Raw genomic sequence first — 16,375 nt, 5'->3', positions numbered from 1 at the left:
GATCTAATAGAGACGTACAAAATAATACATGGCTTTGAAAAGGTGGATGCTAGAAAATTGTTTCTGTTAGGCGAGGAGACTAGGACCCGTGGACACAGCCTTAGAATTAGAGGGGGTCATTTCAGAACGGAAATGCGGAGACATTTCTTCAGCCAGAGAGTGGTGGGCCTGTGGAATTCATTGCCACGGAGTGCAGTGGAAGCCGGGACGCTAAATGTCTTCAAGGCCGAGATTGATAGGTTCTTGTTGTCTAGAGGAATTAAGGGCTACGGGGAGAACGCTGGCAAGTGGAGCTGAAATGCGCATCAGCCATGATTGAATGGCGGAGTGGACTCGATGGGCCGAATGGCCTTACTTCCACTCCTATGTCTTATGGTCTTATTGACAAGTCACCAGGGCCAGACCAGATTTGTCCTCGGCTGCTTTGGGAAGCAAGAAATGTGATTGCTTTGCCGCTTGCGAAGATCTTTGCATCCTCGCTCTCCACTGGAGTCGTACCTGAGGACTGGAGAGAGGCAAATGTAATTCCTCTCTTCAAGAAAGGAAATAGGGAAAACCCCGGCAATTACAGACCAGTCAGTCTCACGTCTGTTGTCTGCAAGGTGTTAGAAAGGATTCGGAGGAATAGGATTTATGACCATCTGGAAGAGCATGGCTTGATTAAAGGCAGTCAGCACGGCTTTGTGAGGGGCAGGTCATGCCTCACAAATCTTACTGAGTTCTTTGAGGATGTTACTAGACAAGTTGATGAAGGCCGAGCAGTGGATGTGGTGTATGTGGACTTCAGCAAGGCATTTGATAAGGTTCCCCATGGTAGGCTCATTCAGAAGGTCAGGAGGAATGGGATACAGGGAAATTTATTTGGTTAGACTGCACTTGGAATACTGTGTCCAGTTCTGGTCGCCCTATTATAAGAAAGATGTGGATGCTTTGGAGAGGGTTCAGAGGAGGTTGACCAGGATGCTGCCTGGAATGGAGGGCTTATCTTACGAAGAGAGGTTGACTGAGCTCAGACTTTTTTCATTGGAAAAAGAAGGAAGAGAGGGGACCTAATTGAGGTGTACAAGATAATGAGAGGCATAAACAGAGTTGATAGCCAGAGACTTTTTCCCAATGCAGAAATTGTTAACATGAGGGGTCATAGTTTTAAGCTGTTTGGTGGAAAGTATAGAGGGGATGTCAGAGGAGGGTTCTTTACGCAGAGAGTTGTGGGAGCATGGAATGCGTTGCCAGCAGCAGTTGTGGAAGCGAGGTCATTGGGGACATTTAAGAGACTACTGGACATGCATATGGTCACAGAAATTTGAGGGTTCGTACATTAGGTTTACCTTACATGAGGATCAATGGTCGGCACAACATCGAGGGCTGAAGGGCCTGTTCTGTGCTGTACTGTTCTATGTTCTAATCCAAAGATGTGTGGGTCAGGTAACTTGGCCATGCTAAATTGCCCATAGTGTTAGTCGGAGGGAAACGAGTCTGGATGGGTTACCCTTCGGAGGGTCGATGTGGATTCTTTGGGCCAAATGGCCCATTTCCACACTGTAGGGAATCAAATCTAATCTAATCTACCTCCACCACTCTCTTAATCACTGGTGGTAATACCTGTACTTTAAGAAAAGCCCGTAATTTCTTCTTGCACCACATTCCCTTTCAGACCAAAGTGAAATTGTTGAGTATTCTGAGAGGGGGAAATTTATTTCCTGGTGATATCATCATTAGTTTGCAAGTGCCCATGTGACCCAGAAATGATGGGTGAAGTGAAGCAAAAAAAAAACTCATTAAAAACCAAAAGATGCTGGAAATCAGAAACAAAAACAGAAATTGCGAGAAATGTTCAGCAGGTCTGGCAGCATCCAAGGAGTAGGAGAGTTGACGTTTTGAGCATAAGCCCCTCATTAGGAATGTTTTGACTCTGACTCTCCAGCATCTGCAGTTCTCATTTTCTCCTAGCATGTGGACAGAAATCAGAGTTAGGTTGTTGGAGAAAATGCAGAGGCATGGAATTGAGGGTGATTTAGCAGTTTGGATTAGAAACCGGCTTTCTGAAAGAAGGCAGCGAGTGGTGGTTGATGGAAAATATTCAGGCTGAGGAGAAGATAGCAAAGAGTACAATAGGTGAATGGGGGTGGGGATGGAGGAGATAGGTCAGAGAGGAGGGTGAAGTGAATAGGTGGGAAGGGAGATTGGCAGGTAGGACAGGTCATGAAGACAGTGCTGAGCTGGAAGGTTGGAACGGAGGTAAGGCAGGGGTAGGGGAAATGAGGAAGCTGGTGAAGTCCACACTGATGCCCTGGGGTTGAAGTGTTCCGAGGCGGAAGATGAGGTATTCTTCCTCCAGGCATCGGTTGGTGAGGGAGCAGCGGTGAAGGAGGCCCACGACCTGCATATCCTCGGCAGAGTGGGAGGGGGAGTTAAAATGTTGGGCCACAGGGCGGTGTGGTTGATTGGTGCGGGTGTTTCAGAGATGTTCCCTAAAGCGCTCTGCTAGGAGACATCCAGTCTCTCCAATGTAGAGGAGACCGCATTGGGAGCAACGGATACAATAAATAACATTGGTGGGTGTGCGGGTGAAACTCTGATGGATGTGGAAGGCTCCTTTGCAGCCTTGGATGGTGGTGAAGGAGGTGGTGTGGGTGCAGGTTTTGTAATTCCTGCGGTGGCAGGGGAGGGTGCCAGGACGGGAGGGTGGTTTGTTGGGGGGCGTGGACCTGACCAGGTAGTTCCTGAATATTGCTCGTAGCAACTGAGCAATATTTGAAGGCATAGGCCAAGAACGTCAGTCCTTCAGAGTTTTAAATTTGACTCATTTATTTCTAACCATTGAGCAAACTCTTCTCAGGTTTGTTTTGAATTTCAACAGAATTTCAATAACTGTCCATCAAAGTGAAAAGTTTCCTTTTACCATATGTACCACACCAGTGACACCAACTACTTCCAGCATCCCATCATCAATACGGGGTCTTTCAAAACGACCATCACTGTCAGATCCCCATAGATCTGCTCCAGATCCCCAGCTGTGAAAAATACAGACAGCATATTCTAATGAATAAAATAAAAGACAACTCTCATGGTTTTATAAGTAAACAAAATAAACTTAATACATATAGACCTTTAAGGTCACAGTGGGTACCATTAAGGTGAAATATTAATATTCCAAGAAAAAGATTTCACACAAATTGCTTGTCATTCAGCCCAATGTAATGAATATTCACTGCTGCTGCTTTTATATAAATTCTGTGTGTAAAAATTTGAGTTTCAAGCAAAATTACTTTTCACAGTACACGTTTATATTCACCTTACAAAATGCTGCAGACGCTTCTCAGTTCAAATGAAAGATTACATTCAGAAATTTTTATTAATGACTCTGTTTTTGTAATTTTTATTAATGACTCTGTTTGTAATTTTTATTAATGACTTAGATGAGGGAGTCGAAGGGTGGGTCAGTAAATTTGCAGATGATACGAAGATAGGTGGAGTTGTGGACAGTGGGGAGGGCATTTGTCGTTTGCAAAGGGACTTAGATATGATGCAGAGCTGGGCTGAGGAGTGGCAGATGGAGTTCAACCCTGCCAAGTGTGGGGTTGTCCATTTTGGAAGAACAAATAAGAATGCGGAATACAGGGTTAATGGTAGGGTTCTTAGTCAGGTGGAGGAACAGAGGGATCTTGGGGTCTATGTTCATAGATCTTTGAAAGTTGCCACTCAGGTGGATAGAGTTTGTAAGAAGGCCTACGGTGTATTATCCTTCATTAGCAGAGGGATTGAATTCAAGGGTCGTGAAGTGATGTTGCAGCTGTACAGGACTTTGGTTAGGCCACAGTTGGAGTACTGTGTGCAGTTCTGGTCGCCTCACTTTAGGAAAGATGTGGAAGCTTTGGAGAGGGTGCAGAGAAGATTTACCAGGATGTTGCCTGGAATGGAGAATAGGTTGTACGAGGATAGGTTGAGAGTTCTCGGCCTTTTCTCGTTGGAATGGCGAAGGATGAGGGGTGACTTGATAGAGGTTTATAAGATGATCAGAGGAATAGATAGAGTAGACAGTCAGAAACTTTTTCCCCGGGTACAACAGAGTGTTACAAGGGGACATAGATTTAAGGTGAAGGGTGGAAGGTATAGGGGAGATGTCAGGGGTGGGTTCTTTACCCAGAGAGTGGTGGGGGCATGGAATGCGCTGCCCGTGGGAGTGGTAGAGTCAGAATCATTGGCGACCTTTAAGCAGCATTTGGATAGGTACATGGATGGGTGCTTAATCTAGGATAGAAGTTCGGCACAACATCGTGGGCCGAAGGGCCTATTCTGTGCTGTATTGTTCTATGTTCTATGTTCTAAATTATTTATTACATTACAGCTTAACCAAACCCGGGTATGTTACTGCATGTGGAAATGATAAAGTCACCTCTGTTGTGCAGTCACAATAAAGGATGTGAAGACTTGGGATAAATTTCTAAATAGTTATATAATGTGTCTGTGAAATATTTTCCCATGGATTTCTTTTTTAAAAAGTACTCAGAAGACAAAGGAATAGTTTTATGAAACTGTTCCTGACACAAATTCCTGCCACTGGAAACACAAGTGAAGTAATCAGGTGTATATATTCAGTCATTTTCATCATGAACAAAGAATTTAGACATAACAGGGGAGGTGACTGCCTTGTGGTAATATCATCAAACTATTAATCCAGCAATGAGTCAAAGCGTGTGGCGCTGCAAAAGCGCAGCTGGTCAGGCAGCATCTGAGGAGCAGGAAAATCGACGCTTCGAGCATAAGCTCTTCATCAGGAATGAGAGGGTGGCTGAAGGGGCCTGAGAGATAAATGGGGGGAGGGGGGAGGGGGGGGGAGGGGAGGGGGGGGGGGGGAGGGGGAGGGGAACTATGGGGAAGGTGGTTGAGAATGCAATAGGTAGATGAAGTGGGGGGTGATAGTGATAGGTCGGATGGAAGGGGGAATCATAGAGTCATAAGTTGTACAACATGGAAACAGACCATTTGGTCCAAGTCGTCCATGTCAACTAGATATCCCAACCAAATCTAGTCCCATTTGCCAGCACTTGGCCCATATCCCTCAGAACCCTTCCTTTTCATATACCCATCCAGATGCCTTTTAAATAACGCAATTGTACCAGTCTCCACCACTTCCTCTGGCAGCTCATTCCGTACACGTACCACCTCTGCGTGAAAAAGTTGCCCCTAAGGTCTGTTTTTTATTTTTGCCTTCTCACCCTAAACCTATGTCCTGTAGTTCTCTAGTTCTGGACTCCCCCACTCCAGGGAAAAGAGTTTGTCTATTTCCACGTATGTTAAATAGGTGGGAAGGAAGATGGACAGGTAGGACAGGTCATGATGGCAGTGTGGGTTTGGAAGGTTGGATCTGAGATAAGGTGGGGGGAGGGGAGATGAGGAAACTGGTGAAATCCACATTGATCCCAAGTGGTTGGAGGGTCCCAAGGCACAAGATTAGGTGTTCTTCCTCCAGGTGTCGGATGTTAAGGGTTTGGCAGTGGAGAAGGTCCAGAACTTGCATGTCCTTTTCAGAGTGGGAGGGGGAGTTAAAGTGTTCGGCCAAGTGACGGTGGGGTTGTTATGTGCATGTGTCCTGGAGAGGTTCTCTGAAGCCTTCCACAAGTTGGCATTCTGTTTCCCCAATGTCGACGAGATCACATCGGAAGCAATGGATACAGTAAATGATGTGTGTGGAAGGTTCTTTTGGGACCTTGAACAGAGGTGGGGTGGGGGGGGAGCGGAGATGGTGTGGGTGCTGCTTTCGCAATTCTTGCAGTGGCAGGGGAAGATGCCAGGAGCGGAGGGTGTGTTGGTGGGGGGGAATGGATCTAACAAAGAAGTCATGGAAGGAATGGTCTTTACGGAATGTGGATGGGGTGGGGAGGGAAATATATCCATATGGTGGGGTCTGTTTGCAAGTGGCAGAAATGACGGAAAATAATGCGATGTATCCAAAGGTTGGTGGGGAGGACCAGGAAGGTTTTGTCCTTTTTGCGGTTGGAGGGGTGGAATTCAAGGGCGGAGGTGTGGAAAGTGGAAGTGCTGGAGGGCAGCCGGGACCCAGGCTCGAATCTCAACAAAGCAGATAGTGGAATTTGAATTCAATTAGAAAACAAAGGTGGAATTAATAATCGAATGATGAACATGAAACGACCAGAAAAACTCATCTGGTTCACGAATGTCCTTCAGGGAAGGAAATCTGCCATCCTCACATGGTCTGACCCACATGTTATTCCAGACCCACAGCAATGTGGTTGACTCTAATTGCCCTCTGAAATATCCAAGCTACTCAGTTGTACCAATCACCACAAAGAAATGAAACCGGACGGACCACCTGGCATTGACTTAGGTACAGGAAACGACAGTAGCAGGAACAGCCCTTAAAAGTCCTCCTAACTAACACCTGGGGCTAGTGCCAAAATTGGGAGCGCTGTCTCACAGACTAGTCAAGCAACAGCGTGACATGGTCACACTCTCAGAATACCATACAATGTCCCAGACACCACCATCAGCATGACTTCAGATTAAACATCAATCTCCTGAGCGAGGAATTGAAACCTGGACTCTCATGTGACAGGCGGGGATACTAACCACTAAACAGCTCAGTTGGGAGACAGTTAAACTGAGCATCTAAAGATCCCTGGTTCAATCCCATGTATCAGCAATTGAGCGTTTCCAGACAGAACCAGCCTTTCTTTAAGCAGAGGAGAAAGTGAGGACTGCAGATGCTGGAGATCAGAGCTGAAAATGTGTTGCTGGAAAAGCGCAGCAGGTCAGGCAGTATCCAAGGAGCAGGAGAATCGACGTTTCGGGCATGAGCCCTTCTTCAGGAATGAGGAGTGTGTGCCAAGCAGGCTAAGATAAAAGGTAGGGAGGAGGGACTTGGGGGAGGGGCCTTGGAAATGCGATAGGTGGAAGGAGATTAAGGTGAGGGTGATAGGCCGGAGAGGGGGTGGGGGCGGGGGCGGAGGGGTCAGGAAGAACACTGCAAGTTAGGAAGGTGGTGCTGAGTTCGAGGGTTGGGATGAGACAAGGTGGGGGGAGGGGAAATGAGGAAACTGGAGAAATCTGAGTTCATCCCTTGTGGTTGGAGGGTTCCTAGGTGGAAGCTGATGGGTGGAGGGTTCCTAGGCGGAAGGTTTCCTTGCCCATGTTTAACCTGTTTTTTTAAACAGAAACAGGTTAAACATGGCAAGGAAACCATCTAATGTTTACCACGTGCTGTCCTTCCTCAGCTGATAATCAATACTCCTCCGTGTTGAACAACACTTAAGAGTAAGCACTGAGGATGGCAAGGGGCACAAATGTTCTCTGGGTAGGGGTTCTCAATGTCTACCACAAGGAGTGGCTCGGCAGCAGCACTACTGATGGAGCTGGTCGGGTCCTAACTGACATAACTACTAGACTAGGTCTGCAGCAGGTGGGGAAGGAACCGAAAGAGAAAAACATGCTTGGCCTTATCCTTATCAATCTCCTAGCTACAGTTGCATGTGTCCATTACAGTATCAATAAGACTGACCACTGCACAATCCTTGTGAAGACAAAGTACCACCTTCACATTGAGAATACCGTCCATCGTGTTGTGTGGCACTACCACTTGCTAAATGGGACTGATTTCGGAACAGATCTAGCAAAACAAGACTGGACATCCATCAGACACAGTGGGCCATTAACAGCAGCAGAACTGTTCTCCAGCTCAATCTGTAACCTCACGGTCAGGCATATCCCCCATTCAACCATTACCATCAAGCCAGAGAATCAATCCTGGCTCAATGGAGAGCAGGAGGGCATGCCAGGAGCAGAACTAGGCATATCTGAAAATTAGGTGCCATCAAACAGGACATGCCTGCCAAACAGCATAAGCAGCAAGTGATACACAGAGCTAAGAAATCTTACAACCAATGGATCAGATCCAAGCTCTGCAGTCCTGCCACATCCAGTCAGGAATGATGGTGGACAATTAAACAATTACCTGTTCCACAAGTATCCCCATCCTCAATGATGGAACAGCCCAACACATCAAAAGATAAAGCCAAAGCCTTTGCAGCAATCTTCAGCCAGAAGTGTCAAGTGGATAATCCTTCAGCCTCTTCCAGTGGTCCCCAGCATCACAGGTATCAGTATTCTATCAATTCAATTCATTTCATGAGATATCAAGAAATGGTTGGAGATGCTGGATACTGCAAATGCTATGGGCCTTGACAAAAGTCCTGCAATAGTACTGATGACTTATGTTCCATTCTCCTAGCCAAGCTGTTCGAGTACAGTTACAATACTGGCTACTACTCATCAATGTGGAAAATTGCCCAGGTGTTTCCTATACATAAAAAGCAGGACAAATCCAACCCAGCAAATTACCAACCCATCAGTCTATCACAATTATTAGTTTTATTGCTTGTCCCTAGCTGCCCTGGAAAGGTGGTGGTGAGCTGCCTTCTTGAACTGCTGCAGTCCACATGCAGCAGGGAGGGAATTCCAGGATTTTGACCCAACGATAGTGAAGGAACAGCGATATATTTGCAAGTCAGGATTGTCAGTGGCTTCGAGATGATGGTGCTCATATATCTGCTGCTGCTGTCACTCTCCAGTGACGTCCATGTCCCACTAATTCAGCACTAATTGGGTCGGTCACTGGGATGGTGCACTGAAGTGTAATATTATTAAGTTACATCGTTTAAGACTGTCGATGGAGAAGGAATATTACTACTTATTAATCTGTCTGAACTTTCCACCATAAACATTTCAGGAATTTGGTACCGTCTCAATTTGAAAGCGACCAGGAAGATCCCTGATGCTACCTGTGTTGCATGAGCAATGCCAATAACTTGAATTTATATAACACCTTTAACATAACAAAATGTCCCAAGAAGACAAAAATTGACAAAAACATTAGGAGGGGCAACTAAACATTTGGAACAACTGGTAGGTTTTAGAGAGCCTGAAAGAGTCAGAGGACTACAGAAAGGTATTCAGAACGAGAATTCTACAGCAACCAAGGTTGTTTCTAAATATTTACCTGGGAATGTTCAGAAAGATTAGGCCTTCAATATTTGGAAGTGCCACTTCATGATCGTCTACTTGAAGCTTTAAATCCTTGTGCAGACTACGTGTGTGACTAATCTTCTGTAACCCAACTTTTACATAAACTCCTTTGTTATGAAACCTGAAGTAGAAAAGATTTATTTTAAAGAAATATACCATTTGAAGGAAAACTGACACTTTTCAGTGATTCAGATAATTTAAACTAAAAACGGCAGGTTTTTTTTGCACTTGCACAATAGATAACTGTGACTACTTCACTCCTAATTTGAAAAGTTAACAGGATTGAAAGTTGACAAATGCCTGGACCAGAACAGCATTGAAGGAGGTGCTTACAGGGATAGTGGATGCATTAGTGTCTCTCTTTCACAATTCTATTGTTTCTGGAAAAATTCCTGAAAACTAGAAAGTAACAAATGCAATCCCATCTCCAGTGAGTAGAGTCCTGTTTAGCCTTTGCTCATAAAACAATCCCTCCAGTCCAGGAATCATTCTAGCGAACCTTCTCTGAACTGCCTCCAATGAAATGATATCTTTCCTTAAATAGGGGACCAAAATTGCCCACAGCACTCCAGGTGCACTGTACCTGGTACAGTTGCAGTAAGACTTCCCTGCTCTCATACTCCAATCATTTCGCAATAAGGGCCAACATTCCATTAGCCTTCCTGATTACCTGCTACACCTATGTGCTAGCTTTGTGTGTTTAGTGCACAAATACCAAGTCTCTTTCTTTGCAGCTTTCTGCAGTTTTTCTACATTTAAATAATATTCTGTTCTCCCTTCCAAAATTAATTTCACATGTTCACACATTATACTCCATTTGCCAACGTTTTTGCTCACTTACTGAACCTATCAATATCTCTCTGTAAACTGTTTGTATCCTTCTCAAAACCTGCCTTTCCACCTATTTTTGTGTCGTCTGCAAATCTGGATACAGTACGTTCACTTCTTTCCTCCAAGTCATTCATTTTTGGTATAAGCAATTGCAAACTCAGTGCTGATCCTTGTGGAAGCCCACTGGTTACAGATTGCCAACTTGAAAAAGAACAACTTATTCCCACTTGCAGTATTCTGTGTATGAGCCAATTGTCTATCCATGCTAAAATTCTACCTGCAATACCATTGGACTCTTATCTGCTGACTTAAACTTTTAAGAGCGTTATGATCGTATTAAATGTGGAACAGGCTTGAGGGGCTGAATTGTTGACTTCTGCTCCTAGTTCCTAAGTTCTTCAGCATTTTAGACATTTAGAGTGAGGAGATAATGGAGACTTTGGCAGGCTTAAAAGTGTATAGATCCCCAGGTCTGGATGAATTGTATCCTAGGAAACTGTAGGATATGGGGGAGGAAATTACAAAGACTCTGACCCAATTAATAATTCCTCTCTGGCCACAGGATTGTGCCAGGATAGCTAATATGGTTTCATATTTCAAGAAAGGTGGCAAAGATAAAAGAAAGGATTATAGACCATTGAGTCTTATATCAGTAATAAGGAAACTAATGGAGAAAATTCTGGAAGGAGAGAATTAAAATGTATGACGCTTTTCATTTTATTTGTAACAGAACACACGCAACCATAAATAAATAGTCTCCATTTGAACAGGCCAGGTTTGATCAGAGATAGTCAGCATTGCTTCGTTAGAGGGAGGTCATGCCTAAAGAATTTAATTTTTTGAGGTGGTGAACAGATGTGTAATTGAAGGTAGCGCAGTTGATGTAGTTTATATGGATTTCAGCAAAGTTTTGACAAGATTCAACTTGGAAAACTGAAAAAAGATCAATCCATCTGGGGTCAAGGATAACTTGGCAAGTTCAATTCAAAAGTGGCTTACTGACACGAGACAGAGGGTGTTGGTAGAAGGCTCTTTGTGTAACCGGAGGCAGAAAATAGAAGAAAACGTGGCTGGGGAATGATAAAAAAAGCTTTTGGATTACACAAAATTGATCAGTGGTTGACAGTAAGGAGGAAAATCTTATTTTACAGCAAAATATAGTTGGATTGGTCAGATGGCCAGATTAATGACAGATAAGAATTTAACCCCGAGAAGTGTGAAGTGATGCACTCTGGAAGAAGAAACAAAGAAAGGAAGTACGCAATGAATGGCAGGACATGAAGAAGCTCAAATGAACAGAGGAATCTTGGGGTGTTTGAACACAGGGGGTAAGACAAGTTAATAGGGTGGTTAAGAAGTCACATGGAATACTTTCCTTTATCAGTCATGTTATAAATTACAAGAGCAAAGAAGTTGAGTTGGAGTTTTACAAAACTTTGGTACGGCCACAGCTGGCGTACTACGCGCAGTTCTGGTCACTGCACTATAGGAAGTTAGAGATTGCACTAGAAGATTGTAGAGGGGATTCACCAAGACAGGATAGAACAGTTTAACTATACAGAGAGGCTGGATAAGCTCAGGTTGTTTACCTTAGAACAGAGGAGACTGAGAGGGGGGCCTCATAAAAGGTATACAAGATCATGAGGGCATTGACAGAGTGGATGGAAATCAGCCTTTCCCCTTAAAGGGGCAATAAATTTAAGGAGTAAGGCAAGAGTGTTAGAGTCAATTTGAGCAAACATTTTTTCACCTAGAGAGTTTTGAGTCCATTGCCTGGGAGGGTGGCTGAAGCAGAAAAGTGCACAAGTCTTTAAAAAATACTTGGTGAGCACTTGAAATGTCATAATATTCAAGATGTTTGGTCAACTGCTGGAATGTGGGATTAATGTAGATTTACAATAGTTTTTGTTGATGCAGATTTGATGGCCCAAAGGGCCACTTCTGTATAGGTAGTATTTAATAAAAGTAAAACTGAGTTTTATTGTATAGAATACAAACGTATAAAATGGGAAAATATAGCTATCACTTGAGAAGATTTGTAGTTCATTTGTAGCTATCATTTATATTTCATTTCAGTATCCTGTGGTTTAAATCATAGTCCGTGGAGGCAGATTAGTGATAAAACAATGTAAAGGAAGAGGCAACTACTATGGTAATTCAACAAAGTAATTAAAATCATTGCTGTGCGATTATAGTTGAAAATTGTGTTCTGAAAATGTCACTTCCCATTTCAATATATCTGACTCATGTCATGTCCTGAATTATTTTTTTCTAAATGGCTTTTCGAGGTGATAATCTCAAGATGAATCATTACTGGAATTTGCAGTCAAGTAGGAAAATTCTTAATTAGTTGTCGAAAGAATAAATAGATTGTGAAGGATTCATATTTGGATCCAGTTAAGAGAGTATCATGTTTCACTGACAGAGTCAACAGATTGTGATCTTAAGACAGCTTTATACTATAGGCCTACTACTCACAGCTGGATCCACTACCTGCTTTAAAACTTCAATATATGGTCAGAGGACTATGCCAATATTTGTGCTCAAAAGATTGTGCCTCAAAACCTGGTTGGGAATTTTGCAGGCTTTCCAGAAAACCTAATAGATATTTCAGAGTGCTTTGCAATATTGATTCTTGTGCAACTACTTCAGCATCAACAAACAAAAAAATTTCTTAGCAAAAATGATTTTCAAATTGAAATCATTCATCCAGCTACTCAGGTGTCACAAAGTCTTCAACTGTTTCCTCAGATGCTCTCCCTTCCATCTTTTCAGTAACCATTGTAACACCAACATCCCCACCCTGCCTTACACCTCAATCATTCCTCCTTCTCCTCGTCTTCGTCCTTGCAAATTCTTATTTATTTAGATTAGATTCAGTACAGTACCGAAACAGGCCCTTCAACCTGCAAGTCCACAATGGCCCTCCGAAGAGTAACCCACCTAGACCCTATATTTACTCCGGATTAATGCCCCTAACACTATGGGCAATTTAGCACTGCCAATTCATCTGACCTGCACATTTTTGGAATGTGGGAGGAAACCAGAACACCGGGAGGAAACCCACGCAGACACGGGGAGAATGTGCAAACTCCACACAGACAGTCGCCCGACGTGGGAATCAAACCAGCATCCCGGGCGCTGTGAGGCAGCAGTGCTAATCACTGAGCCACCATGCCACCCTTATTTATGAATCCTACATTCTCCTCAGGCACCTGTCTTCTGGCATTGGATCTTTTCTCTGAGTTCGTTTATGCTGAACGTTGTAAGCCAATTTCAAGGCTATGATCTTATATTTAAGTGAAGAGTTAAACTAAAGAAAATGAAAATGGTGGCCAGTTCCATGAAACATAAACGACCAGTTCCCCAAGGGAATTGATATTATTCGGGAAATCTTATGGGGCAGCGCTAATATTTTTGAAGGCTGAACAAAAATTAAACAAAACATGCAATGGTAACATTAGTTGCCAATCCATTTCAACAATACAGGTTTACAAAATGCTTTGTAAGGGTAAGCAAATGGCAAAGATGTGAACAGCAGGATTTTAATGAGATTTATAAGTTACTGGTTCCAAACACTGAAATTAAGAGCATGTTGGATAGAAAGACCAAAACATTTACAGCCAATATTGTTTGATTTATATTTTAGATGCACTAGAGCAGATTGTAACAGAGATAAAACATCTCAGAAGTATCATCTTTATAGTTTTTGGTAACACAGAAATTTTGCAGTGTCTTGCTTGCAATGGATGTCGGAACAATGAATAAATTTAGAGGAGTAGATTTTTAAAATTATTAACAGGTTGAAGGGTTACGGAGAGTGGGCAGGAAAGTGGAAGTGAGACCAAGGTGAGGTGTACCAAATTGAAAAGCAGGCATGACAGATTATATTGCCTACTCCTGCACCAAGTTATGTTCTCACGGGTTTGGGGGCATAATTGTAGCTGACATCTCAACACAGTACAGAGGGACATGGCATTGCTAGAGGCATCATGCTAAGCAGTACACCTAAAAAAAAGCTTACATTCCGAGATTAGGAAAGATGCCTTAAAAATTGGAGATGTTGGTGTAATGGCAATGCCACTAGACTAGTAATCCACAAGTGGTCTAGAATGTTTGAAAGTTGATTGAAATCCCACCACAACAGCAAATTTAATTATTAAATTAATAAATCTGGAATGCAAACCTAATCTCAGTCACGGTGGTCATAAAACTATCGGTTTTTGTAAATATCGATTCTACAGATTAATGTCCTTTAGAGAAGGAAATTTGCTGACCTTACCTGATCTGTCCTAAAAACGTGAGTTCAGATCCACAGTAATGTGCTTGACTCTGAATTGCCCTCTGAAATGACTACGGCAAGGCATTCAATTCAAGGGCAATTTAGCAATGGGCAACAAATTCTTGCCGTGAAGGAATAAATACACAAATAAATGCAAGCCTTTCATTTCACTTCCAAGCTAAAATGTTAGAGTGAGGTCCTGCTATCCTGTCCCAACCAATGTAAAAATCCATGGCACCATTCACAGAACTAATACATTAAATATGAATACACAACTGACTTGATGGTAGGAAGCAGAGGGTAATAATGGAAGGATGCATGTCAGACTGGAGGCTTGTGACTAGTGGAGTACCTCAGGGGTCGGTCCTAGGCTCATTACTGTTTATTACCTTTATCAATGATTAGTAAGTTTGCTGATGATACTAAAATAGGTGGTATCATGGACAGTGAGGAAGATCAGAAATTGCAGAAGGACCTTGATCTGCTGGGGAAGTGGGCTAAGAAATGGCAAATGGCGTTTGATACTGATAAGAGTGAGATCTTGCATTTTTCAAAGTCAAATCAAGGTAGGAGTTTCACGGTGAATGGTAGGGCCTTAAGGAGTGTAGTGGAACAGAGAGGTCTTGGAGTTCAGGTGCACGGAACCACAGGTAGACAGGGCAGTGAAAAAAGCTTTTGGGACACTGGCCTTCATCAGTCAGGACACGGAGTATTGAAGTTGGGAAGTTATGTTGCAGTTGTACAGGACATCAGTGAGGCCACACTTGGAATTGTGTGTTCAGTTTTGGTCATCGTGCTATAGGAAGGATGTTATTAACCTGGAAAGAGTGCAGAAGAAATTTACAAAGACCCTGCCAGGACTCAATGGTCTGAGTTATAAAGGGAGAGGTTGAACAAGCTAGGACTTTTTTTCTTCAGAGTGTAAGAGACTATGGGGAGATCTTACAGAGGTGTATAAGATCATAAGGAGGAGGAGAAAGTGAGGACTGCAGATGCTGGAGATCAGAGCTGAAAATGTGTTGCTGGAAAAGCGCAGCAGGTCAGGCAGCATCCAAGGAGCAGGAGAATCGACGTTTCGGGCATGAGCCCTTCTTCAGGAATGAGGAAAGTGAGGGAACGTAGGTGGGGAGTTCTTGGATTAAGGGGGACAGGACTGTGTCGAGGTATGCAGAGATAAGTTCGGTGGAGCAGGAGCAGGCTGAGACAAGGGTCGGCCGGGCAGTCAGGTTTGTGGATTTTGGGCAGGAGATAGAAACGGGCGGTGCCCCACCTACGTTCGGGACACCACCCACGCCCTCCACCTCCTCCATGATTTTTGCTTCCCCGGTCCCCAACGCCTTATCTTCACCATGGACATCCAGTCCCTGTACACCTCCATCCCCCATCACGAAGGACTTAAAGCCCTCTGCTTCTTCCTTTCCCACCGTACCAACCAGTACCCTTCCACCGACACCCTCCTTCGACTGACTGAACTGGTCCTCACCCTGAACAACTTCTCTTTCCAATCCTCCCACTTCCTCCAAACCAAAGGAGTAGCCATGGGCACCCGCATGGGCCCCAGCTATTCCTGCCTCTTCGTAGGATATGTGGAACAGTCCATCTTCTGCAGCTACACTGGCCCCACCCCCCCATCTTTTCCTCCGCTACATCGATGACTGTATCGGCGCTGCCTCGTGCTCCCACGAGAAGGTTGAACAGTTCATCCACTTTACCAACACCTTCCACCCCGACCTCAAATTTACCTGGACCGTCTCAGACTCCTCCCTCCCCTTCCTAGACCTTTCCATTTCTATCTCGGGCGACCGAATCGACACAGACATTTACTATAAACCGACTGACTCCCACAGCTACCTAGACTACACCTCCTCCCATCCTGCCCCCTGTAAAAACGCCATCCCATATTCCCAATTCCTTCGTCTCCGCCGCATCTGCTCCCAGGAGGACCAGTTCCAAAACCGGACAACCCAGATGGCCTCCTTCTTCAAGGACCACAATTTCCCCCCAGACATAGTCGACGATGCCCTCCACCGCATCTCTTCCACTTTCCGCTTCTCCGCCCTTGAGCCCCTCCCCTCCAACCGCCACCAGGACAGAACCCCACTGGTCCTCACCTACCACCCCACCAACCTCCTTATACATCGTATCATCTGTCATCATTTCCGCCACCTCCAAACGGACCCCATCACAAGGGACATATTTCCCTCCCCTCCCCTATCAGCA

General features: G+C 44.2%; 1 protein-coding gene across 1 annotated transcript in view; it reads right to left on the bottom strand.

Annotated features, from left to right (window-relative positions):
* LOC140485524 (diacylglycerol kinase theta) overlaps positions 1–16,375 on the bottom strand; it is a 176,182-nt gene that overhangs the window by 11,483 nt on the left and 148,324 nt on the right. Inside the window, 2 exon segments of the mRNA XM_072583703.1 lie at positions 2,903–3,014; positions 9,017–9,163. Coding sequence (XP_072439804.1) covers positions 2,903–3,014; positions 9,017–9,163 — 259 coding nt within the window.

This window comes from Chiloscyllium punctatum, chromosome 14 (assembly GCF_047496795.1).
Source record: "Chiloscyllium punctatum isolate Juve2018m chromosome 14, sChiPun1.3, whole genome shotgun sequence".
Classification (NCBI taxonomy): domain Eukaryota; kingdom Metazoa; phylum Chordata; class Chondrichthyes; order Orectolobiformes; family Hemiscylliidae; genus Chiloscyllium; species Chiloscyllium punctatum.
This window is presented reverse-complemented; position numbering and strand designations above follow the sequence as displayed.